The sequence below is a fragment of the Dendrobates tinctorius genome, unplaced genomic scaffold (genome assembly GCF_039654945.1).
Source record: "Dendrobates tinctorius isolate UK_male_01 unplaced genomic scaffold, ASM3965494v1 ptg000057l, whole genome shotgun sequence".
In the NCBI taxonomy this organism is placed as follows: domain Eukaryota; kingdom Metazoa; phylum Chordata; class Amphibia; order Anura; family Dendrobatidae; genus Dendrobates; species Dendrobates tinctorius.
Window position 1 is genome coordinate 31,466,061 of NW_027361725.1, and position 25,661 is coordinate 31,491,721.

Below are 25,661 nucleotides of genomic sequence, written 5' to 3' on the forward strand. Positions count from 1 at the left end.
AAGTTGGTTACGCTTTAAAATTAGTAGTCATTTGGTTTCACCGTGTCCATACTGTCCTCATCTATCAAAATACAAAATTATTTAAGCCCTACAGCAAGATCTGTAGAGCAAAAAAAAAATAAAATCACCAGAATTGAGTTTTTTCAGTTACCCCTCCAAAAAACAGTAAAAAGCAATCAAAACAAAGTATACCATTATGCAAACTTGCCCTGACACAATTTCATCGACGGAATAATTAAAATGTTACAGAAAAACTGGAGAGACACTCCAAGAAAAAAATCTTAGATTTTTCACTACTTAAATATGAAGAAACGTTTGCAAATTTGCTCTAATGTTAGTGATACTGACTTGGAAGGTCATTTTTACCACATTATTGAACGTGGTAAAAACAACTCTGGAAAACACAGTGGTGGAGGTTTTTCATAATTTTACAGCACTTGGGCTTTTTTCCCCCCATTTTCTAGTAAATTGTATGGTAAAGTGATTGATGTTCCTCAAAACTACAACTCTTCTTAAAAAACACAAGCCCCATCCAGCTATGTAAAAAAAAAAGTTAAGGTTCTTGGAAGGAGGGGATGGAAAAATTATTCAGATGGAAAAGGTTAGTTGTGTTGTACACACCATAATTTTGGCCCTATCGTATTCCAATTGTCTCTTCGGAGAGGAAGAGGGCTAGAACTCTAGTGCTAGCTATTGGAACTAGCAATCCTAAAAGTCAATATTGATCCTTTAATGAGCCTTGCCACATGACTTTAAATAAAAGCCAAACCATAATCTAAATTTGGAAATACTGTGTTTCGGGGTATTGCCCCTCGTCAGTGCAAAGTGTGAGATCTGGTTTCGCTGAGTGAGAAGCTTCTGACTAGGATCCAATGGGTATTGTTTCTCCTTGCGGAGAGTGACATATCAAGCTTGACCTGCCAAGGTGAGGAGACTTTTTAGCCTTTCAATGCTCCTCTGGGAAATTAAATATACAAATTATCTCCTCAGAGAGAAAGAGGACTAGAACTCTAGTGCCACCTATAGGTAGTAGCAATCCTAAATGTTAATTTCGACTCTCTATCGAGCCTTGCCAAGTGACTTAGGATAAAATACAAATGCATTAGTTTCTATGGCTCTACCATAGATACAAATGCATAAACTTATTGTTTTCAATGGTCAGGTATAGAAGCTGTTTGTGTGTGAGCATGAAATTACTAAGGGCTAAGACAACTTGACATTCAAGCAGAGTTATTTTTGTACTTATTATATTTGCATAGATTTAAGTATTTCTATTTTAATGAATTGTGCAAAATATATAGTAAAAAATCATGTGCGGAAATGTGGAAAATATTTGAATTGAATTTTAATTCGCTCACCTCCAACGCTATTATTAAGGGAATTATGTAACATTTATTCATAATGAGCAGCATAGAACAGAGCATGAAAAGAAAAATGGATTGTATTCAGAAATGTACTATAGACACTGAAGGTTGTTAACTTTACACCCACAGATCTTTATTATCTTTATTATGTTAATTTAAGTGTCAAGAAGTTTAACAAGTATCTGGGAAGCGCTGCCTTCCACATGGTGGGTCAAGACTGTCAAGGTATGTTTAGACCGAACATATTTCGAATAAGCAAGTCCGTATTAACATCTGTTGAGGGGCTGTCAATCTAATTGTAACCTGATCGTACCCCATGTCATACACTAATCTAAGTATGTTTTGGGCAGTCTTTTCTTTCACAGTCTATTTCTTTATTTGCATGGTTACAGAGTCAATATGTATTTATCATTTTTTCCACCAATAGAGCTATTCAAATTCTTAGGTACCCCTCCCCTGTGCCTCCCCATTGCATCTCCTTGAAGCGTTTGGGCCTATGAAAGGTAGACTTTCTACAAGCAAAATACTTCTTGTGCTATTTATCTTTGACCGTAACAGTCATGCTCAGATTGGCCTACCAAGGAGGCGGTGAATTCCCGTGGACCCTTAGTTTTATCAAAAGCAGCACACTGATGCTGTCACTAAAAATTGTCATTCCCACTCCTAGAGAGAAGCAAATGACATATAGAATCCTACTATCATCACCATATGTAGACCATGTCCCTGTTTCTCCTCACTGCATCGTTTTAGACCATTTCTGCCTGTGAACTGTATGGTAGACTTTATTCAAACTACATACTTCTTGTGCTGCTTTTGTTTGACCATAATAGTCATGCCCGGACTGGCTTACTGAGAAGCCGGGGAATCCCTCTCTGGGCCTTGTTCCTCCCCACTACATCTTTTTGGACCTTTTCTGCCTGTGAAATGTATGGTAGACTTTATACAAACAACATACTTCTTGTGCTGTTTTTCTGTAACCATAACAGTCATGCTCGGACTGGCCTACTGGTTGCTGGTGAATCTCCCGGTGGGACTTTCGGTTTATTAAAAGTGGCGCACTGATGTTGTCAATTGAAAATATCATTCCATGTTTGCCCCTAGAGAGAAGCAGATGTTTTATAGAATCTGAGAATCGCCACCATATTTACCCCCGAGCAACGCACACTAAATCCCGACAGTTTAATTAAGAACAACAGCTGTAGAAAGTAGGGCGCTGTACGACAAGACAAGTCATAGAGCATGAGGAAGAGATGGCATAGGGGAGGACAAGACTTGGAGAAAGAGAGATGCTGGGCTACCAAGTAGGACATGTCCGTGATGTGTTGCTGGAGCTTGACCCAAACTCATCCTAATTTGACAGAAGCCGTACTCTATTATACAGACTAATGTCAGGACCCAGAAAGGGATGAGCAGAGAAGACAGTCATTGGAGGCTTGGGCTGTCTTCTTCACTTGCTCAGGCTCTTCCACACACTCCTGATCACACTTTGGAGTCAAGTTTGCATACAATAATATTGAGATGGCGGGGAAATTAGCATTCCGGTTGCTTGCAATAGCCCTTTATTTTAAAGGAACATATGGAATGAGGAAATCTATAGTAATTCTGTGTTCTCTTTGCTCTAAAAACACATTCCCCAATGGTAGAGAGCATTCTAGTCTGTAAATACAATCATAAGTCTACAGTGATAACTGACACTAAGTACAGTAAGGGAGGAAGTTCTGCAACTATTTCTTATTTCCAAAGTTGGGTGATAATTTTTATGGGCATTGTAATGATTAAAGAGTAATATAGACTTACAAGCATAATGACAGATAAGGCTATTTTCAGATTTGCGGATGCCAGAGCTGCGGAGGGCTGCGTATTTCCTCTGTGAAGCTCCGCCCACTGCCACACCTCCTCCGTTCATCTCCGCCTACGTTTGCATGCTACCTGCGTACCTATCTGTAACATTGGGTACACAGGCCATGCGGATGTATGCAGAAGCGTCCATATGCGTCGTTTTGGGCGGAGCTTCACAGAGGAACAACGCAGCCCTCCGCAGCTCTGACATCCGCAAATCTGAACCTAACCTAACATTTCACATGATAGCTTTAAGTATGCAGCATAACAACAAACAATATCACACATTGTCTTAGGGTGCATTCATACTAGCTGATGGCGGCCATTAAAAACCACCAATTGGCTAGCTACATGTAAGTTGACTGGACATGTCAAGACAGGCCAGACTTCCATGTGCACAGAATGATGGTTAATACCAGTGGTGGGCAATTAATTTTCCCAAGGGGCCACATGAGAGACCTTCACTGTTGTGGCGGTCCGAACCAATAGACTGAAATTAATTTTGCTCAATATTAATATTAACATATTATTTAGAATTTTTTTTATATTAATTGTATCACTTAATATTGAGCACAATTAAATATGCTAAATATGCTAAGATAGCCCCCTATATACCGTATTAGTGATCACTTAGCCCCCCTTAAGTACAATGTGAGCCACCACATAGCCCCTTTTATAAAGACACATACTTGCCTCGTTCCCGTTCCCATGGCGCCCTGCTACGATCTTTGCTGTGTGCACTGTGCGCAATGTAGTGACATCATCGTGTCTTCTGCCTCAGCCAGACACACTGACTGGTGGGTGAAGGAGCTAGCGGCTCCCTCCTCCACCATTGTCTTCACTGATATCTGCATCATGAGGCTGCAGATAGTGGTGAAATTGGGACGTGGGAAGGCAGGGCAGCTGCATGGTGCAGCCCATTGGACAGTATTTTCAACTATTTTGGTCCAAGGGCCAGATGTAGCCCCCGGGTCGCACTTTGCCCAGGTCTGGTTAATACGATCATGAAGTATTTTGTACAGCACTATGGCATGTGGTGGCTATGCTGAGGAGGCATAATGGTAAAACTAATGGTCAACTTGACCCTCAGATTGCGGCATTACTTACAAAATACTTCTCACAATGTGCAGCTGGCCGCACTTCTGACACTAACCAGTTGTGGGTGAAGGGCAGTTGGGAGGCAGTTTGGGCAGTGATCTTGCATTGGCTGCAGCCAATGTTGATTACGTAGCATCATTTACTCATTCTGCGCTTATTTTAGTGCTCTTTTGGGATCATGAGACAAAGTTCAAGTCCCAAAAATAAATAAATTGTCATGGGCTAAATCTAGACATCACCACGTTCCAGCTGGTGTGGCCCTAAAAGAAAATGATTGAGAAGTTTTGATTTAAAAGATAGCAGTCTGTGTGTGTGTAAGAAGGACTGGACCGGGGGTACCTCTCTTGCGCCAGGTCCGGAACTGTTGGGGCTGTCACCTTTATTGACCGGGTGGAAAGCTTAGAAACCCGGACCGACCTTTGCACTTGTGGGGAGGTCGAGCTGATGGACAGGTCTGTCTGTAGTAAGAGACAGAGAGATACTGAAAAGGGTGTCATGTGGCAGTTTGACCATTAGAGGGCAGTTGGGAATATAGGAGGGGGTGATTGTGTAACTGCCATTGGTCAAAGGTAACTGTCAGGTGATAGTGGGCGGGGCTACTGGGAGTATAAGAGGTCAGGGAAGGTTCTGGAAAGTCCAGTCAGCCAAGGGAGCTCACTAGAGAGGAGGACCTGCTGTAGGGAGGAAGGTGGAAAAAACCTACAGAGAGTAACTGACAGTGGAGACGGTCACGGGGGGTGACCCAAAAGGACAGTAGTCGCGGACAGAGACGGTCTGTGAGTACCAAGTGTTCGGTGTACTTTGAAGGGTGAAACGCCGTGGTGGATGTGCCTAGGGCAGCTATGGTGGGAAGAGCAACTAAGGACACAACGACGGTGACAAACTAAGAAGTGAAGGTACTCGGGCCTGCGAGCAAGAGAACAGTGAAAAATTCCTGTCAAGTATTGTGCTGCTCGTCAGAAAGGCGGCCAATAAAAGCGGAACCTGTTGAATATAACTCTTGTCTCTGTCTCGTGTCTGTCAGGGCCAAGAAGTGGGTCACCCCCATTCCTATTGGATCAGCACCCCTCCATCACCATATTCCTACACACTCAACAGCAGGGGGCGTGGCTAAGCTAAAAAGGCCAGAACGTGCAAAAAAGCGGGGAGACTTGGCGGGAACACAGCGCACAGCAGGGGAAGTTTGGTGCTCCTTCCTCTTAGCACCATGACAGCGCATGCCCACGCTCTAGAGTCCCTGCGTCCACGTACAGAGATTCTGATCAGAGACATGCCAAATGCCCGTTGGCTCCCACAACTGAAGGTGCCAAATGCTGCGGGCCAGTAAGTGCCGCGTGCATGCCGCTTAAGAAGGACCGGGTGACTCACCGTGAACTGTGCCCTTTCTCACCCGCATACATCTGTCGAGCTACGTTAAGCTCTGGCAGTGTTGGAGACTGCATTTTACTCAGCACAACGAATCCTGGACCCCGTACAAGACATCAAGGACTCACCGTTACCGCCGGGAACCGGATCATCAACGCCTTTAGGACGCCGCCGGACTCATCACACGCTAACTGCATTGGCGCCACTGTTTGAGCCTAGGACTCTGCAGTCAGAAAGCTGTCAGACCGATAAGTTAACCCTTAATGAACGGCTGCTTTACTTATTACAATTGTTATCTCACCCTGCACACCCTTTGTGCTAATATCATTTGCAATACCCCTGTTTACCCCTTATCCACTCTGTGTGGAGTATCTCCCTGTTCAAGTAAAACTAACATTGACCCTTGCTCTGCCTCCTGTCCGTTACTGCGTCCGGCAACCTGCTCACATGTGATCAGCTCCTGCAGTGTCAAAGCGCATCATCTCTCCTGTCGGCATCGGCCGCCCACTGCTGCGTGATCCTATGTGTAGCGAGCTGCCGATGCAGACAGGACAGGGGGAATATAGAGCACCTGCACACAGTGACACTGTGGGTGCTCTTGACTCCTGCAGTGTCTGTGTTTAGGACTGAAGATTCAATAGAAGTAATGCTCTAAGAGCTTTCAATCATAACAAAGGAAGTGACAGAGGATAGGATAGTAATAGAAGGGGCAGAACCATTGTACCAAGTATTTGGCCACGCCGAGGGTGCATCTAAGCCCCCTCAATTGCATATCTAATAAAACTTTTTATATAAAACTAAATATTTAAAATCTGACCACAAGTATGATTTTTATAGGGACTAAGCCCCCTATATGAATACATAGATGGTATAATTTACATATGGGTGCAGACTTGATTTAAATATCGTTTATTGTGTGACGATTTGAGAACTTAAGATGTAACTGTCTTCGTAGGAGAACTTCCAGCAGTGTCTTCCTCTAACTCCTCCCCAACCCCTCTCCATAGAACTTTATGAGCACCAACTGCCGTCTCTTATGTCAGTAACGTAAGATTTGTAATCCATGAAGACAGATTTTACCCGTTAATTTAGAATTTTGAATGATCAGACCTGAAGGAGAGTTCTCTGATAAGATATATTACAAAGTCTCATATTCTCATGTGCAGTATTGATTTATGGGGGGGAGGATTATTAAACCGAGGGTCACTCCTTAAGTGTTCATGTTTATTGAATATTTTATTAAGAATGTGGGTAAGTGACACAATGCCCCATCCTGCATTTTCTGCCTTCTGGTACGGGGCAGTATAAAAGCAAGCAGAATTCAGCACAGACTGCTGGGCCACCTTAACATCCCTACCGACCTGGACTTTAACATTAAGAAGGGGAAAAAATGATCCCTTTAGTTTGATGTTTGAGCTAGTGCACATGATGATTACCAAGTAAATAACCTTTAATCCCATCACATTCTTGTCAGAAGGCGTGAGTGATTGATCTCTGCTCTGAAGGCCATAGGGAACATAGCAGAACCATGCAAAAGGTTGAATCCTGGAGGAATAAGCCTTGGAAATGGAAGACAGACCAATTACTCCTTGTGCTCTAACATACGTTTACTATGTGGAAAAAGCCTAAGGACACTGGAAGACTCCTCTTGAAGGGGAGAAAGGTTCAGTAATACTGTGGGACAATTATAGATACATTTGAGCTCAACTTAAAGAAGGTAAATAATAAAAGCCAAATGTGTTCGTAAAAAAATGTGATTTCCTCCTGGTGTGATACAATATTCTTATATAATAAGAAAAGTTGGTATGCAAAATATCAGCTGTGTGAACTGACGTTTTGTTTGCCAACTTTTATTTCTTATTGTATAAGAATACTGTATAATTTATTAAATACAAAGCTAGTTGCATATTCACTTTCAAAGAAATTTAGACAGATTTGCAATGTTTGGTTTTTTAACCCTTTCATGAGCAGGTAATTTTGCCTTTTTGCACTTTTTTTTTTTTTTAATTTTTACTCCCCTTTTTCCAAGAGCCATAAATTGTGGTTTGTTTTTTATTGCCCATCATCATGATGAAAAGAAAAAACGGCAATTACGCCATTGTATTTTTTGTGTGGGAGGGGTGCTGGTTTTACAGCATTCTTTATTTGGTATAAATTACCTGGCAGTATAATCCTTTTGTCAGTATGAGTATGGCGGTACTAAACTTGTAAAGGTTTTTTATATAGATTTTAGTGGTAAAAAAAAAAGATTGAAAATTTTTGTTAAAAAAAAAAATTTTTGGCCATTTTCTGAAACCTGTAATTTTTTTTATTTGTTAGTCACAGGAGCTGTGTGAAGGCTTGTTTTTTGAGCGCCAAGCTATATTTTTTATAGTGGTGATGGGAAAAAGGTGACAGGAGTTCAGAACGCCTTTCACCTCACTGACATCACCGCAATTGTGAGAAAGTTCTTACACTCGCGGTGCCATCAGAAAGGTCAGCAGAGTTCAGAGCCAATAAACTTCTTTCACCTTGATGACGTCAGCTCGGGCACCATGAGAACTTTCCCACGACACTCTCACTAACGTCATTGAGGTGAACAGAGTTCATTGGATATGAACTCCTCTCACCTTTTTCTCATCACTGCAAGGCAGTTTTAGTGCTGCCTGGCATGCTGAACGCTCGCATCATGCCAGCGCTCAGCGTGCCAAGTAGATGTAGCAGAGCTAGAATCGTCTATGGACAAAATGGATTATCTTCTCGTCGCAGAGGTGAGGAATATGGTTGTTTATTTTTTTAAACTCTTTTACAGAGGACATGGGCATCGGAGGATTATCTTCATGTCGGGGACAGATGAGGGATATTGTTTATTGTTTATTATTTTAATTCTTTTACAGGGGACATTGGCTTCAGTGGATTGGGCGTAAAGGTGAGTATTAGTTTTCTTTTCTATTTTTAAATAAACATCTTTATTTCAAATAAAGGGCTTGATTCAGGATGATTTTTATTTGCCGTATGACTATGGTGTTAGTAATAGGGGCATATGATAATGAAAAATAGTCGGCACTCCAGTCGTTATCGTGGTGCACATGGAAGGAATGATTCATCCAAGAAAAAAGGAAATCCCGGAACTCACATGTGTTGATTTAATTTGCTTTATGCCACATTCCAGCAAAACGTTTCAGCTCATCCTGAGCCTTTGTTAATTGACACAGGCTCTGGATGAGCTGAAACATTTTGCTGGGATGTGGAATAAAGCAAATTAAATCAACACGTGTGAGTGATGGGATTTCCTTTTTTCTTAGTAATAGGGGCGTCTTATTAGACGCCTCTCCATTACTAAGCCCTGGGTTTGATGTCACCTGACAATACACAGCTGACATTAACCCCAGTACTGTCACCCCACCTTCCAGTGCACCAGGGCAAGTGGGAAGAGCGAGGCTATATGCCAGAATTGGTGCATCTTATGGATGCAACTTTTCTGTGGTGGCTGAGAGCTGATGTTTCTGCCTGGGAGGGGGCCAATATCCATGGTTTCTTCCTAGCGTATTAATATCGGCCCTCAGCTTTCTGCATAGCCTTTGTTGTTTATTAATTATATAGGAAACCTACTTAATTTTTTTTTGGGGGGGTCTTCATTTTATTAACCACTAAAGACTTAATATACAGCTGTGAGCTGATATTAATAGCCTGGGAAGCTCCATGGGTATTACACCTTTTCCTAGGTATAAACATCTCCCAACAGCTGTCCGCTTTCCCTCTGCTGGTTAATAACATTTCAGGGGATCCCACTCTATTTTTTGGGAAAATTATTTATTTAGTAATAAAATAAATGTATAGTATGTATTAATGAATATTTCCTTGGAAAACCATGGTTAAAAGACATAGAGAATCACTCTATGTAAAAGCTCATGTTATGTTAAAATCGCATTGCATACGGATTGCATTCACATGTCATTCGGATGTCAGTTGGATGTTAGGTTATATAAATTGCATTGTACTCACATGAAAATCGCATGCCACTTGTCCGACTTTTCACAAACAGTATCTCACCTTTTTTTTTTTTTTGAAGGTCCCTTAAGGTGCACATTCATCTCTATTGCACGTAGAACTTTCACCTGCTGTCCTGCATTACCAGCTGTGATGGTCCTCACTGTCCCACATACCAACCCTGCTGTCCTGCTCTGCTGCCTCAGTGCCTCTAGTCCAGCTTAGTCCACCTCACCAATTGAGCCCACAACAAAATTGAATACAAACTTGAAATACTTCAGATCTGATGATGGCAAATTCAGCTGTTTAGTGTCATGACTTCAGATGGAATAAAAAGAAAGCCATTTAGAATGGACTGCTATTTTGGAGATTTATTCTGAAATTACGTTCTGGAGTTTTTCAGCAACAGTAGTAACTAGGTTCAGCAAATCACTTATTGTCAATGCATTTCCATTTCCAAAGAACAAAGCAAAATATTTTTGCATATATTCTGTTAGAGTAAGTGCTTCTTTATATGTCACTTAGGCGATAACGATTAGGATAATCTTCAATTATATGGCAAAGAGAGACACAAGTCTGTTTTCTCTCCGAGCACCATTTGGACGGGTTGTGCTGTGTATGTAGGTCTGCTGGAAGAAGAGGAATTTTCATGCTGTAACTAGCCAGTACGTTCAAGTCGGTAGCTAATGACCTGGTCTGGGACCTTTCTTTCTTTCCTTTAAAACAAGTTCACTTTTATACACCGAGGAAAGACGTGGTCTCCAAAGCTGCGAAAAAGTTGTTTCTTTGTCTTATTAGCAGGACAGGGCTTGAAAGGGTTTCTCAGCTTGCCGAATCTCTGGGAAACCTCAAGCCTTCACCCAGCATACAAAACTGATACTGTGTAACCACAAGGTATATCCTCCCAAGTATTTCTAGGAGGTATGTGTAAACTGGATTTGACTTTCTGAGGTTGTTTTGTGGTTTCAATACAGTAGAAAGAGTATTCTGTAGGCTTTAACATACTTGACTTTCCAGTAGAATTTGCTATGAATCTGGCGGGTACGGGATGCCATCCAAATAGTAATCAGCAAACAAGACTGGTTCAGCTCCTTGGATGCAATTCTTCCCCATGTACTTGTAACATAAGACTGATAACAGATCTGATGACACCGCGTCAGACAACTCGAAAGGAAGAGTTTTGGCACACTACCGAATTACTACCGAGGGTGTGCTGTGCCATCTTACTGTATGTTTGTGCTTATTTTCAGGTTTTTGTTGCTGGATGATTTTATTATAATATAGGTAATATTGTGGTTTCTATAATATTACTTTTTGGGTTCTCATACCTCCCGGCAGATGATCTGGGCCAGATCAACAGCTGTAGGGAGGCAGCCGCATTTGTAGATGTTTGAGACGATGTAAGATTATCCAGAGATCAGTGGGCACCAGCCTCAGTGTGGCCTGTTTCCAATCAAACCCTAAAAATAAACATTGGTTAATCAGCTGAGGAACAGCCGAGGGTTGACCAGACTTATGACAGTCCCGAAATCCAGTCCCTGGAGCCATTTCTCTGGTTCTCATCCAGAAAAATACCGTTTCAGATGCTGCACTTTAGTATAATATAGTCAGTAACATCTGCTCTTTTTTTGATGGGAAATTGTAAACTTAAGTCATATTTTACTTTTCTGATTTTTTTTTGTTTTGGGGGGTGGGGACGGATTGATTTTATCTTCTGCTATGATGCAATCTACAATTTTAAAAATTATTTCTGCGATCAATAGTTTTCGGGCATTCCGTATGTCATAAAGACATTCGATCCTTTTGTCCTTTTGCATGAACCCTAACATGGAAATTCCGTAAGTTCAGATACTAATAATCCTAAAAATCACACATTTTGAGGGTTGTGCCAAAAAAAATGGTTTTGGCAACAGAAGGCTTTAGAGAGACAAGATGGGTCCAGTAAAAAAGAATGATGTGCACCCAGATTTGGAAGGAATTGCACCGGCTCCTTTACATTACTTGTATAATTAATATGTTTGTTGTTGCTTAATTACAGAGGAATTTAGAAAATGTAATTATATACTTATGATATTTTCTCAATATAACCCACCTATTCATCACGGAACTAGAGAAAATGTAATATTACCAGATCTTATTTTTCAACCATTGGAGTTAAGACTTATTCAGACGTCTGTGCGAATCATTCTGAGATCAATCCGCAATGCACAGACTGGATGGCGGTCTCTTCCGACCCAAGTGATATCCTCATAGAAATACATGAAGCGGTCACGCTTTGGTCAGGAGGCCCGAGGTCAGTCCGTTCATTAGTGAAAAATGAGGATGATTGACCTCATGGAGATCAACATCCAACACTGCGGAGACACCATCACGTGTTTCTCAACGCAGTGATTCTAGAGCACTGCCCCCATCCCTTATGGGAAATATGTAAAACATGCAAAACAGAAGCCGCGGAGACACCATCACATGTTTCTCAACGCAAGCAATGACTAGCCAGGTCTTTCACCAGGAAGGAACAACCACGGGAAGGGCAGTCTCCAATGAAGGAAGCCACCTATGCCAAAACATGGTATCCATCCACAGACAGCTGTTTCGGGGTATTAGCCCCTCATCAGTGTGGAGTAGGAAACTGGCTAGTAGGAGCAATGCCTAGTGGAAGACTGTGAAAAATGAGGATGATTGACCTCATGGAGATCAACATCCAACACTGCGGAGACACCATCACGTGTTTCTCAACGCAGTGATTCTAGAGCACTACCCCCATCCCTTATGGGAAATATGTAAAACGTGCAAAACAGAAGCCGCGGAGACACCATCACATGTTTCTCAACGCAAGCAATGAGTAGCCAGGTCTTTCACCGGGAAGGAACAACCACGGGAAGGGCAGTCTCCAATGAAGGAAGCCACCTATGCCAAAACATGGTATCCATCCACAGACAGCTGTTTCGGGGTATTTGCCCCTCATCAGGGTGGAGTAGGAAACTGGCTAGTAGGAGCAATGCCTAGTGGAAGACTGTGAAAAATGAGGATGTTTGACCTCATGGAGATCAACATCCAACACTGCGGAGACACCATCACGTGTTTCTCAACGCAGTGATTCTAGAGCACTGCCCCCATCCCTTATGGGAAATATGTAAAACATGCAAAACAGAAGCCGCGGAGACACCATCACATGTTTCTCAACGCAAGCAATGACTAGCCAGGTCTTTCACCAGGAAGGAACAACCACGGGAAGGGCAGTCTCCAATGAAGGAAGCCACCTATGCCAAAACATGGTATCCATCCACAGACAGCTGTTTCGGGGTATTAGCCCCTCATCAGTGTGGAGTATGAAACTGGCTAGTAGGAGCATTAGTGGCCCATGCTCGGACCAATTTTCACACATTTCTAAATGAATCCTTAGAATGTAAAAAATAAATAGAGGAGTTGTCTGTTTAACGCCACCATCCCGAGAAAAGACCTTTAGTAGGGTTTCCCAGTGCTTACCAGGTTTTGTATGTCCTTTTGCTGATATAGCAACAATATAATGTGCAGCAGTGTACAAAGGACATTTAAATGAATTTCTCTGACCAATGAGGCTCAAATTTTAAATGGAATTTGTCACCAGGTCTTTGACACCTGTTTTGAGACCAACACAAAGTAGAGACAGAGACTCTGATTCCAGCTGTGTTACTTGCTGGGCTCCTTGCTGTAGTTTTGATAAAATCACTATTTTATCAGCAGGAGATTATCACTAGAGAACTAGTAAACCTGGTTCTACAGAGTCCTCCATATTCGTGAGTTCTGTATAAACCCTCCCACAACACTGATTGGCTGCTTATGCACAGTGTACACAGCTGCCAATCAGTGGTGTGGTGGGGTTATACAGAGCTCAGCATTCAAGAGAACTGCTACATCTACAGCAAAGAAAACAGTAAATTTATCAAAACTACAGCAAGCAGCCCAGTAAGTGACACATCGTTGGAATCGGGGTCTCTGCGCTACCTTGTGCTGTTCTCAGATGAGGCAGAAAAAAACCTGGTGATAGTCTCCTTGTAAAGGGAATCTGTCAGGGCAATTTTACTAATGGCAATAGTGGTTTGGCTGTATAGATCCTAGAACAACAATACAAAATAATGCATGTTTGAAGTAATCCAATATGCTGAGACAAGAAAGCAAACTTTAAAGCCGCATGCAAGAATTGGTCTGTAAGTGCATAATTGAGCATGTCGATGTGCTTGGAGTTCTTCTGCATCTTATTACCCCAACGAACTTCAAGTCTAATTTGCATGTGGCCTCCTTAAATTTCTCATCTCCCAAAATCTAAACCAATCAGTGCTTCTCCTTTGAGTGTGGGAGGAAGCTGAGTATCCAAGGAAGACCCACACAAGAACATACAAACTGTTTAGTTATTGCTCTTGATTGGATTTAAACTCCAGACCCCGGTGGTAGAAGAGAACAGCCCTAACCACTGAGTGTTGCCGGGTACTTCACGATACATGTCATCTGTAGGTCTGTTCTGTAATGATAGCAAGGACAGGTTATTAAGGACTTTTTCTAGACTGAAACGCATAGCAAAAAAGCATTTCCCTTGGACTTATTGAGAGTGCCTATTTTTATTAGAAACCCTCCCATCAAAGTACTTATGGGCTAATATATTGCAGTCATCATATTATACAGCACTATGTACTTACAATTGCTCATTTTGCCTTTCTAATCAGTTAATTATTCCCTTTTCCATTAGGTCTATGACATCGACTTGCTGAACACTTTTAAGCTCTATGTAGAAACAGGAGGTCAATTTTCACTACACAAGTTGAGTCATTGCAAAAGTGTATGGCGGGGAGAGGAGAGGGGAATCGCTGGGTCAGGAGATAAAGAGGGGAGTGATATATTCAGGGACAAGAGACTTCCTGTTTCTATATAGATCATAAAAATTAGAAGAATTAGATGGGTAGAAAGGCAGAATGAGCAATTGTAAGTACACAGAGCTCTATAATAGGATGACTGCAATATATTAAGAGGATAAAAACTCTGAAGGGATCAGGAGGAGGAGGGCTTCTTTAAACAATCATCTGGAACGTGCTGTATTTGTTATACCAGTTATAGCCCCACTTCCCTTTTGACTTGTTTTCGGGGTTGTCCTTTTTGTTTGTACGGTTCTGTAGAACTCAATCACCGCAGCTGTAATGTCTTATGCTGACGTAATGGCATTTGCCCAATAAATAGGCACGCCATGTGGTGTTGCCTTGTTCACAGGCTTCCTCCTAAGTTTACATCAGCGGGAATCAGGAAATAATGGGAAATACACGAGACTGTCTGTGCCCCAACATTATACTGTTACTTCACATTAAGCGCAGCTCCTTATTAAGGAAACAATGTCTGGCTCCTGAGGCCGGATACTCGATATCCCAGGTGATTCATGTCACAAGGTGAATATTATACCCATCGCGTTGTAAACATTCTTAAAAGGAAGAGCACAGGCTTTCCCCTCCCATCTCCTTTTCTAATTTCTCCTTTTCATCTCCTGAAAACATTTTTTGGTGCAGACAAAAGAGCCGCATTGTTGCCAAGTCTGCGCCGCTCATCTTTTCAGAGCAGCAGTGTGCAGCAGGAAATTCTCCGGAGAAGGTATAATCAGAGCTCAGTCCTCCCCGCTCCGTAATGTATCGGCGACTTTTCACATTCCTCCGGCACAATGCCTTAGAAAGTGAAAACCCGCACACGGGGAGACGGCCTACCACCTATTTGTCATGCAGCACAACAGACTGTAATCAAGCGGCGGCTTAAAATGCACACCGTGTAATTTGTGCGTAAATTAAGAGGTGTTTAAGAGTAGGAGATGTTTGAGAGCTAATGGTTTGTGGCTGACACTCCAGTCTCCATTTCAGCAGCTCCTCCGACACCTGAGGCCTGACACCCGTTTCTTTATAGCGGAACAGGTGCCTTGATGTTGGACTACCGACACCTGCAATAAATCCCCTAGGGGTTTTATTTTATTATTTTGGGTTTTTTTTTAACAAGATCTTGTGACACATTGCACTATACAAATAATCTGTCCTAGGAACATTAATGATTTCCAATTTTTTATTTCTTTTACACCGATTAGTTTTCCTGTCTGTAATAAAGGACATTTACTGAAACTGTCTATAGGCCAAACTTAGGGTACCGTTACACATAGCGACGCACCAGCAATCCCGACAACGACACGACCTGGTAAGGATCACTGGTGCGTCGCTACATGGTCGCTAGTAAGCTGTCAAACAGGCAGATCTACTCAACGACGCAGCAACGATACGGCGATCCGTATAACGACCACGGCGGTCGTTGGTACCTTGTCACACATCAGCTATTCTGACGACTCCCGCCTGCGTCCCTGAGTTCTGAGTTGCCAACGAGGTTGCTCGTCGTTGTTATGGTGTCAAACACAGCGATGCATGCTGGCCAGCCGGACACCAACAATCAAAAAATGGCCTGGGACATTCAAGCACGATCAGTGATATCGCAGAGAGGGGTCGGTCGCCGCTATGTGTCACACGTAGCGAGATCGCTGGCGAGTCACAAAATCTGTGACGTTTCAGCGATCTCGTTAACGATCTCGCTATGTGTGAGGTACCCCTTAGACTACACAGTCTTAATATTCTCCAAATGTAACAAAGTGTCCTTTGCTGTTGATAAATTTGATGCACTTGTAGATTGCGGAGACTAAATTTACATCACGGCTTATTCAACACCAGTATCTTTAAAGGAGGAGTCTGTGACGCAAATATGGAGTTTAGGCAAGCTATGCTGTGATGTGGGAACCTTGGCTCCTCTATAAATCCCACTGACGCCATACCTCTTATTTCTACTGCACCTGACAAATTCCCTTCTAACTCGTATGAAAATGTTGGAGGTTTGGGGCACTGTTGGCATGGCCAGGAGTTTGGTGCATCGTTACGCCTCCCTCGTTTTGCATATTGAAGAGTTTTTCTCCACTTCTAATTTCCAGCGATCACTCTCTAAAGTCAGCGAGAGTGTGCGGGTGTGCACTGACGCTGCCTTGGTCTGCCTGCGCATGCACACACTGACCAGGTGCTTTTGCCTTCCTTGCTCCTCCCAGCGGACTCTGCTTGCCTAACTGACACACCCAGAAGTTTCTCATGTATCACGCAAATTGGGTTCCCATAAATATGCATTCTTCTGAATCTGTGAATTTGGGAAAATTAAAATAATTTAGTTACGGTAATATAAAATTGTTTCACTCATCTCTCCACTAGTGATGGCAATATGCTATCACTTACTGAGATGGCAATACCCCTTTAAGTCTCAGAAACCCCTTTAAGGTCCCACATGCTTTATGCATCCATTAGCCCTCTGTGTTTGTACTGTTACACTTAACATTATGGCTGGTCCATACAATCAGGGCAATTGTTACCACTCACCTTTCGTGTCTATCTTTTTCCTCATAGATTGTAAGCTTGCGAGCAGGGCCCTCTTTCCTCTTGGTATCTGTTATGATCTATGTGATTATTGTTATGCTGTAATGTCTATCGTCTGTACAAGTTCCCTCTGAAATGTAAAGTGCTGCGGAATATGTCGGCGCTATAGAAATAAAATGTATTATTATTATTATTAAGGTCAGCTTTACTTTTCAACAGTTATTGAATATTTCTGATTCTTATATACTCTTGTATCAGTGTCGGACTGGGGTGCCAAAGGCCCACCACTAATATTGACTCTGGGGGCCACTTTTCAGCTACATTACCCACATTCGCAATTTTACCTCTGCTTATTCCTTCATAAATTGGGAACTTTGTTCAATGAGTGATGAGATGTTGCATTTGTCTGTCCATCATGAATTTGGTGCATTGAGCCAACTATAGCTCATGTAACGGGTGGGGAAGTCCATTCCTGCACAGCGGTCTACCGGGGTCCCTGGTGGACCAGTTCAAGCCTAAATAATATTAACATTTCTCTATTATGATGGCACTTTTCTATTGTCCTTTACATTATAAAAGGTCACAATCCGTGGGAGAAATATACATTATTAAGAAGGTGGCCCATGCTGTTTTTCTGCACTCTACGTACATGCACACTCATCTGGAGTAGTCTTACATGGAGCTGCTGGCTGTCACTCGCCACCACAAATAATTTGTGTAGGAATTAATGATGGCCCTACCTTGGAGTAAGCAACTGCTTGTATTCTTTTGTGTGTGGTTAGTCATTGTGACTCTCCGTTTTGGTATTGTAACTTGACATTGATAAATCATAGAACAATGCAGTCCTTTCTAGTGAGCTGGTAGAAGAGCCAGTCGGGCAAAACAACTCCATACTTCATGCACGCTGTTGTATCTTGGCAGACCGGCAAAAGACATCCTAAACCACAGCTCGTAGCCTTTGAGGTTTGTAATGAAGCTCTGTAAGGGTATGTGCACACGAGGGTTTTGAAACCTGCAAAAAAAGTGCTCAAAATACCTCTATCGCTATGTAATAACCACTTGCTTTGCATATGTTCGGGCTTTTGAGCGTCTTTTAACTGCTTTGTGCTTTAAAAGACGTAAAATGGTTAAAAGAAGTGACCTGACCATTCTTCATATTTCACACTTTATTGTTTACAAGTCAATGGGAAGTCTGAGTGTTGGACTGGGATGCCAAGGACCCACCAGTACCAAAAGGGTGGTGCCCAACTCCTCCACAGAGGCCCACCAGAGGATTCTCCTGTTCTACCATGGGCCAGTCCCATCCTGGTCTCAGTAGATACTCAGGCATGTTGTTGAGCGTTTTCCCAGCATTGTTCCTTCAGAAACTCTTAGTGGTGTCTTCATTGTTGAAGGGAGAGAAATTAAACAGTAGAAGATGACCCAAAAACAATGGAAAAACACTAAAAAAAAAATGCACTGATGAAAAAAGCGCCCAGGAAATGACCAAAAAGATTAAAATAAAGGCACTACAGGACAGAACCCACCAAAGGGTCCTGAAGCACGTTCCTCTTGGAAAACTCTGCTCCACATAAAAAGAGCCATACCTTTGCTACTAAGTTTATAAACAAATTTAAAAAAAAAACCTGAATACTCAGCCAAGTGACAAAGATAAACTAAAAGAAAACTCTTGCCACTTTTGACCTGACGACAGGTTCAGGTTCTCTACATCTGGGGACAAAGTTTTTTTTGGTTTAACATATTTGGGGCTAGAAATAATTTTTGCAATTTGGTTTCATTACAAATTTTGCACTGTTTTGTTTTTACACACTGTTTGTTTCCCTTATGTTAGAATCTTTCGCAGACTGAACTCACTGACAGATTCTCCGTTCTCTCATTCTGCAGCCAGCAATAGATAGAGGCCAAGGAATTGTTCAAAATAATTGATGAAACCCAATTATAAAAATTATTTTTAGCCAACAATACTTGCATTTAAGTTATAAGAAACGTTTCCTCCCATTAATTGAGTTCATAAACTAATATCTAATTGTTTAAGAAATTCCTAAAATATTTCAAAGCCATTTTTTTTCTTATCCGATGATCTCTCTTTTTTCTTTTCTGTGATTTGTGCGCCCGTTTTTCCTTATTATATGAATGTCTGTTTCTAGGCCCGCGTGTTTCTGTATAGTAACCGTATTATGACTCCTTGGTAAGATGATATGGCCTTTTTTATATCGGAAAATGATTTGTTGTGGTTTGGACGTGACAGGCAGTGAACAGGTTAAGCCCCGGGCAGCTCAGGTTTGGGGGGTTTAATTTCTGATTAGTTTACAAAGACAGAATATTGCTATGAAATGTAACTTTCCTCCATGTTGAAAGCCCCGCCATAAATCCACGTATAAACTGTTACATGACATTGCAGTGAACTCAGCGGTCCACAGTGTAATAGGCATCTTCCCCCGCAGTGTTTCCTTTGGCAGGATCCCCCAGCAGGATCTCGTAAATCACCTGGTGACCCCTTGCTCATACTAAGCTTGGTGGGCTGGCTTCCAGTGATGAAGCTCCATGAACTCAGGACTTTCAAGTTTTCCAAAATAGGTCCTGGGTGTGGCATAAAAAAGATATACAATGGGGTACAACAATAGGAACAAAACCACTACATGTAGACACAACAGCAGTGATACAATGTAGTGGGTAGCACTGTACTATATACACAGCAGCATGTTAGCTCAGTGAGTAGCACTGTACTATATAGTGCAGCATGGTGGCTCAGTGGGTAGCACTGTAATATATAGGACATGATAGTGGCTCAGTGGGTAGCACTGCACTATATATAGTGCAGCACGGTGGCTCAGTGGGTAACACTGTACTCTATAGGGCAGCAGAGTGGCTCAGTGGGTAACACTGTACTATATATACGGTAACATGTTGGCTCAGTGGGTAGCACTGTACTATATATAGGGCAGCACGGTGGCTCAGTGGGTAGCACTGTAATATGTTGGGCATGATGATGGTGGTTGCACAGTGGGTAATAATAATAAATTTTATTTCTATAGTGCTGACATATTCTGCAGCCCTTTACATTTCAGAGGGGACTTGTACAGACATTATACATTACAGCATAACAATAATCACATAGATCATAACAGATACCAAGAGGAATGAGGGCCCTGCTCGCAAGCTTACAGTCTATGAGGAAAAGAGGGAGACATGAAAGGTGGGTGGTAACAGTTGCCCTGATTGTATGGACCAGCCATAATGTTAAGTGTAAGAGTACAGATGCAGTGGGCTAATGGATGCATAAAGCATGTGGGAACATGATGCGGGGAACCTGGTTATGGTAAAAAACTTTTGGCTGTGCCACATAGGATATCACTGTACTATATATAGGGCAACACGGTGGCTCAGTGGATAGCACTGCTGCTTCCAGTAATGAAGCTCCTTGAACTCAGGACTGAAACAAGGGAGGAGATGTAGGGTGGTGCTGAGCCATGGAGGGCTTTGTGGGTGAGGGTAATAAGTTTATACTGAATTCTGGAGTGGATGGGTAGCCAGTGTAATGACTGGCACAAGGTAGAGGCATCGGTGTAACGATTGGTGAGGAATATGATCCTGGCTGCAGCATTCAAGACAGATTGGAGAGGGGAGAGTTTGGTAAGAGGGAGACCGATTAGAAGAGAGTTACAATAGTCGAGACGAGAATGAATAAGAGAAACAGTAAGAGTTTTTGCAGAGTCAAAAGTAAGAAAAGGTCGAATTCTAGAAATGTTTTTGAGGTGCAGATGACAAGAGCGAGCCACTGATCGAATGTGGGGGGGCAAAGGAAAGCTCAGAGACAAGTATGACCCCAAGACAGCGGGCATGTTGCTGGGGAGTAATAGTGGAACCACACACAGAAATGGCAATGTCGGGGATAGGTACATTAGTAGAGGGAGGAAACACAAGGAGGCAGCATGGTGGCTCAGTGGTTAGCACTGTACTATATTTAGGGCATCACAGTGGCTCTGATTAGCAGTGTACTATATATAGGGCAACATGGTGGCTCAGTGGTTAGCACTGCACTATATATAGGGCAACACTGTGGCTCAGTGGTTAGCACTGCACTATATATAGGGCAGCATGGTGGCTCAGTGTTTAGCACTGTACTATATATCGGGCAGCACAGTGGCTAAGTTGTTAACACTGTACTATATATATCGGGCAGCACGGTGGCTAAGTTGTTAGCGCTGTACTATATATAGGGCAGCACGGTATCTCAGTGGTTAGCACTGTACTATATATATATATAAATAGGTCAGCAAGGTGACTCAGTGGTTAGCACTGTACTATATATAGGGCAGCATGGTGGATTCGTGGTTAGCACTGTACAATATATAGGGCTACATGGGGGCTCAGTGGTTAGCACTGTTGCGTTGCAGAACTGGGGTCCTGAGTTCAAATACCACCAACAATGACATCTGCAAGGAGTCTGTATGTTCTCCCCGTGTTTGCGTGGGTTTTCTCCGGTTTCTTCCCACACTCCAATGGGGGACAGTGATGATGTCTGTAAAGTACTGCAGAATAAATGGCGCCATATAAGAGAATATAATAAATAATAGGGGTTATAATGTCAATAATGACAATGTCTATATTTTTGTCAAAGTCAAGAGAACCAGAAGAAGTGGGTAAAATTATATTGTGTTGCTCGTCCATCAGACCTGATTTATTGCCTAATTTCTCAAGAATAGTCTAACTGAACAATCTGTGATGGAGCCCCAGAGAAGGCCGGAGTAGGCTATTCTCTGAGTGTTCTCGGTAGGGGAGAGGGGCCGGTTATGGCGACCCGCTTGTATGTTTATGTAAGTGAGGTGAGGCTGATGTGTAGTGCAGCGCTCTGATTGATGGTGATTACTTGTTTATGAACCCTAGGCTGAAGGTCTGAACTTCCTCGAGGGCCAAATAGTTCAGGGGGCTGTTTCCTGAGGCTGCCCCAGGGATCTGTCCATCTGAAAGCGGGCGGAATGGATACGCAGTCACCGGCAGACGGCCAAGCTTGTGTAGCACATGCAGAATGATATTGATACGTAGATCTCATATATTTGTTTTTAAAGTAAATCGGCACAGATCTGTGACTAAAATTAGATTGCGGCTGACAGCCCTTTTATTTCTCTATTTGGAAAGGCTTCAAACTCAGTTTGGTGCTTTACAATGGGCCTGGACATTTGAAAACTGTTTTTCATTTTAAGACTGTTTTAAGAAAAAAAAAGAAAACATATTACTCTTGCTCTTATATATAGGACAGCACGGTGGCTCAGTGGGAAACACTACTATATATATATATATATATATATATATATAGAGCAGCGCCATGGATCAGTGGTTAGCACTGTACTATATATAGGGCAGCATGGTGGCTCAGTGGTTAGCACTGTACTATATATAGGGCAGCATGGTGGCTCAGTGGTTAGCACTGTAGTATATATAGGGCAGCATGGTGGCTCAGTGGTTAGCACTGTACTATAGGGAAGCACAGTGGCTCTGTGGTTAGCACTGCACTATATATAGGGCAGCACAGTGGCTCTGTGGTTAGCAGTATACTATATATAATAATAATACATTTTATTTCTATAGCGCCGACATATTCCGCAGCACTTTACATTTCAGAGGGGATTTGTACAGACAATAGACATTACAGCATAACAATAATCACATAGATCATAATAGATACCAAGAGGACTGAGGGCCCTGCTCGCAAGCTTACAATCTATGAGGAAAGAGGTAGACACGAAAGGTGAGTGGTAACAGTTGCCCTGATTGTATGCACCAGCCATAATGTTAAGTGTGTAACAGTACAGACACAGAGGGCTAATGGATGCATAAAGCATGTGGGAACATGATGTGGGAAACCTGGTTATGGTAAAACTTTTGGCTGTGCCACATAGGGATAGATTAGGTTAATGTGTTGAGGCGATAGGCCAGTCTGAATAAATGCGTTTTCAGGGCACGCTTAAAATTGTGGGGATTGGGGACTAATCGTATCGACCTGGGAAGTGCATTCCAAAGTATTGGCGCAGCACGTGTAAAGTCTTGGAGACGGGAGTGGGAGGTTCTGACTATTGAAGATGCTAACCTCAGGTCATCAGCAGAATGGAGGGCACGGGTAGGGTGGTATACTGAAACAAGGGAGGAGATGTAGGGTGGTGCTGAGCCATGGAGGGCTTTGTGGGTGAGGGTAATAAGTTTATACTGAATTCTGGAGTGGATGGGTAGCCAGTGTAATGACTGGCAAAAGGTAGAGGCATCGGTGTAACGATTGGTGAGGAATATGATCCTTGCTGCAGCATTCAAGACAGATTGGAGAGGGGAGAGTTTGGTAAGAGGGAGATCAATTAGAAGAGAGTTACAATAGTCGAGAATGAATAAGAGAAACAGTAAGAGTTTTTGCGGAGTCAAAAGTATGAAAAGGTCGAATTCTAGAAATGTTTTTGAGGTGCAGATGACAAGAGCGAGCCAGTGATCAAATGTGGGGGGCAAAGGAAAGCTCGGAGTCAAGTATGACCCCAAGACAGCGGGCATGTTGCTGGGGAGTAATAGTGGAACCACACAGAAATGGCAATGTCGGGTATAGGTACATTAGTAGAGGGAGGAAACACAAGGAGGCAGCATGGTGGCTCAGTGGTTAGCACTGTACTATATATAGGTCATCAGAGTGGCTCTGTGGTTAGCAGTGTACTATATATAGGGCAACACGGTGGCTCAGTGGTTAGCACTGCACTATATGCAGGGCAGCATGGTGGCTCAGTGGTTAGCACTGTATTATATATAGGGTAGCATGGCGGCTAAGTGGTTAACACTGCAGCCTTGCAGTGCTGGGGTCCTGGGTTCAAATCCCACCAAGAACAACATCTGCAAGGAGTTTATATGTTCTCCCTGTGTTTGTGTGGGTTTCCTCCGGGTTCTCAAGTTTCCTCCCACACTCCAAAGACATACTGATATGGAATCTAGAATGTGAGCCCCAATGGGGACAGTGATGATGTCTGTAAAGCGCTGTGGAATATGATGGTTCTATATAAGTGAGTATAATATTGTAATATAATATAATCATAATTCTCATGTATTTCTTGCATGCATGGTCATCTTTCCAATTAGACTTGATGCTTGTTCTCCTCGGTAGGACTCTAGATCCTCACCAATGTGATGCGTGTATTTTTCAGGTTTGGACCCGGGTTGGTCATCTACTGGTATGGGTTTATTGAAGAGCTTGACTGCCAACGGGATCGTGGTATTCTGCTGAAGGACGATTTTCCTTCTGATATCGTAACACTACATGGCTACATGGCGCTGGAAGAAGAGCAAGGCCAGCAAACCGGAGAGGGCAAGGCAGAGAAAAGTCAGGAAACTCTGTAATATCTACATACAGGTTTTCAATGCTGAACTCCAGATGAACCGCAGGATGAGGTTATGGAGCTGTCTTCTCATGCAAACACTCAGACAATCTGTTTACCTTCCTTCCCAGCCGCCCTCCTTCCATACGCTACAACCCAAAATCCACGCACTATCTCTGACACCTCTGCTTCTGCGAATGCTCCACGGACATACTCACTGGCCTTCCTTCCGCCTGCAGCCTTTGACCCCGAGCCAAGAGGAAACCAATGCTCTTCTGATGCCCCTTACTGTAATTACTCTCCAGATATATTTGCCGTGTTATTGGGTGTGTAATTCACCAGGAAAATGACAAAGGGTGAGTATAGGAAATATATGTGACACATCCTGCAGAAGATTGCCAATAGACGATGTCTGTGTTTCCCCCAAGGTTCTACTGCTGATCATAATGCTAGATATTAATACTGGCTAAAAGCTCAGAATAGAGTAAATGACTTTTTATGTGAATAAAGCTTTTCAAATGTCTATTATGTGTTGGTAGTAGCTTGTACAATGTTCTGTGTATGTGGTTCATGTCGCTATTGTTTGCTCCTTTTTTTTCTCCAATTGTCAGTATTAGGGCTCAGGCAGATGAGCGTGTAAATCGGACGAGCGCTGTCAGATTTTTGATCATAAATGGAAATCATACCGACCCATGCTTCTCAATAGGGCTGTTCAGATGAACGATTTTTTTCTGGGTCCGACCATCCACGCAGGGTGTAGTACTTTCTTGCACATGTCGGGTGAGACTCGCACATTCAAGTTTATTGGTGCGTAGAGAAAATCGTATCTCACACAGAACATCCATGTGGCATGTAATGGGAAACTGGATTTGATTATGTACATTTTTTATTATAGATGTTTGAAAACGGATCGCACATGGACGTCATGCGGATGTAGAAAAAAAAATGGACACATGGTTGAAAATTGCATGAAAATTGTCCGAGTTTTCTGGATTTACAAATGAGTGAATGAAAACTTACCTGAGTTTCTTCCAGAAAACCGACAATTTTCATCCTACTTTCATTTGTGTGTCTGCTTTTTACGTCCATGTGACGCCCGTGTTTGATCAGTTTTCATACATCTACACTATATAATGTAACGGATTACGGTAAATACAGTTTCCTAGGTTTCTAATAGAATTGTATCCGTATTCTACGATTCTAAAGTCCCCATTTTCAGTGATTTTTTCATAACTCCAGACTCCCAAATTAATTTCCACCTATAAATTAATCAATACCCCAGA

General features: G+C 42.5%; 1 protein-coding gene across 12 annotated transcripts in view; it reads left to right on the plus strand.

The window, feature by feature from the left end:
* Nucleotides 1-24,901, plus strand: part of CDIN1 (CDAN1 interacting nuclease 1) — a 481,777-nt gene extending 456,876 nt beyond the window's left edge. For 10 of the 12 annotated variants that reach the window (XM_073577871.1, XM_073577877.1, XM_073577878.1 and 7 more), the window contains one exon: nt 24,208-24,901. In XM_073577871.1, the coding sequence (XP_073433972.1) occupies nt 24,208-24,400 (193 nt within the window). In that variant the 3' untranslated portion in view covers nt 24,401-24,901. The remainder of the gene's footprint in view (nt 1-24,207) is intronic. The other 2 variants (XR_012232652.1, XM_073577875.1) reach the window with 2 other exon arrangements.
* Nucleotides 24,902-25,661: the final 760 nt, after the last annotated feature.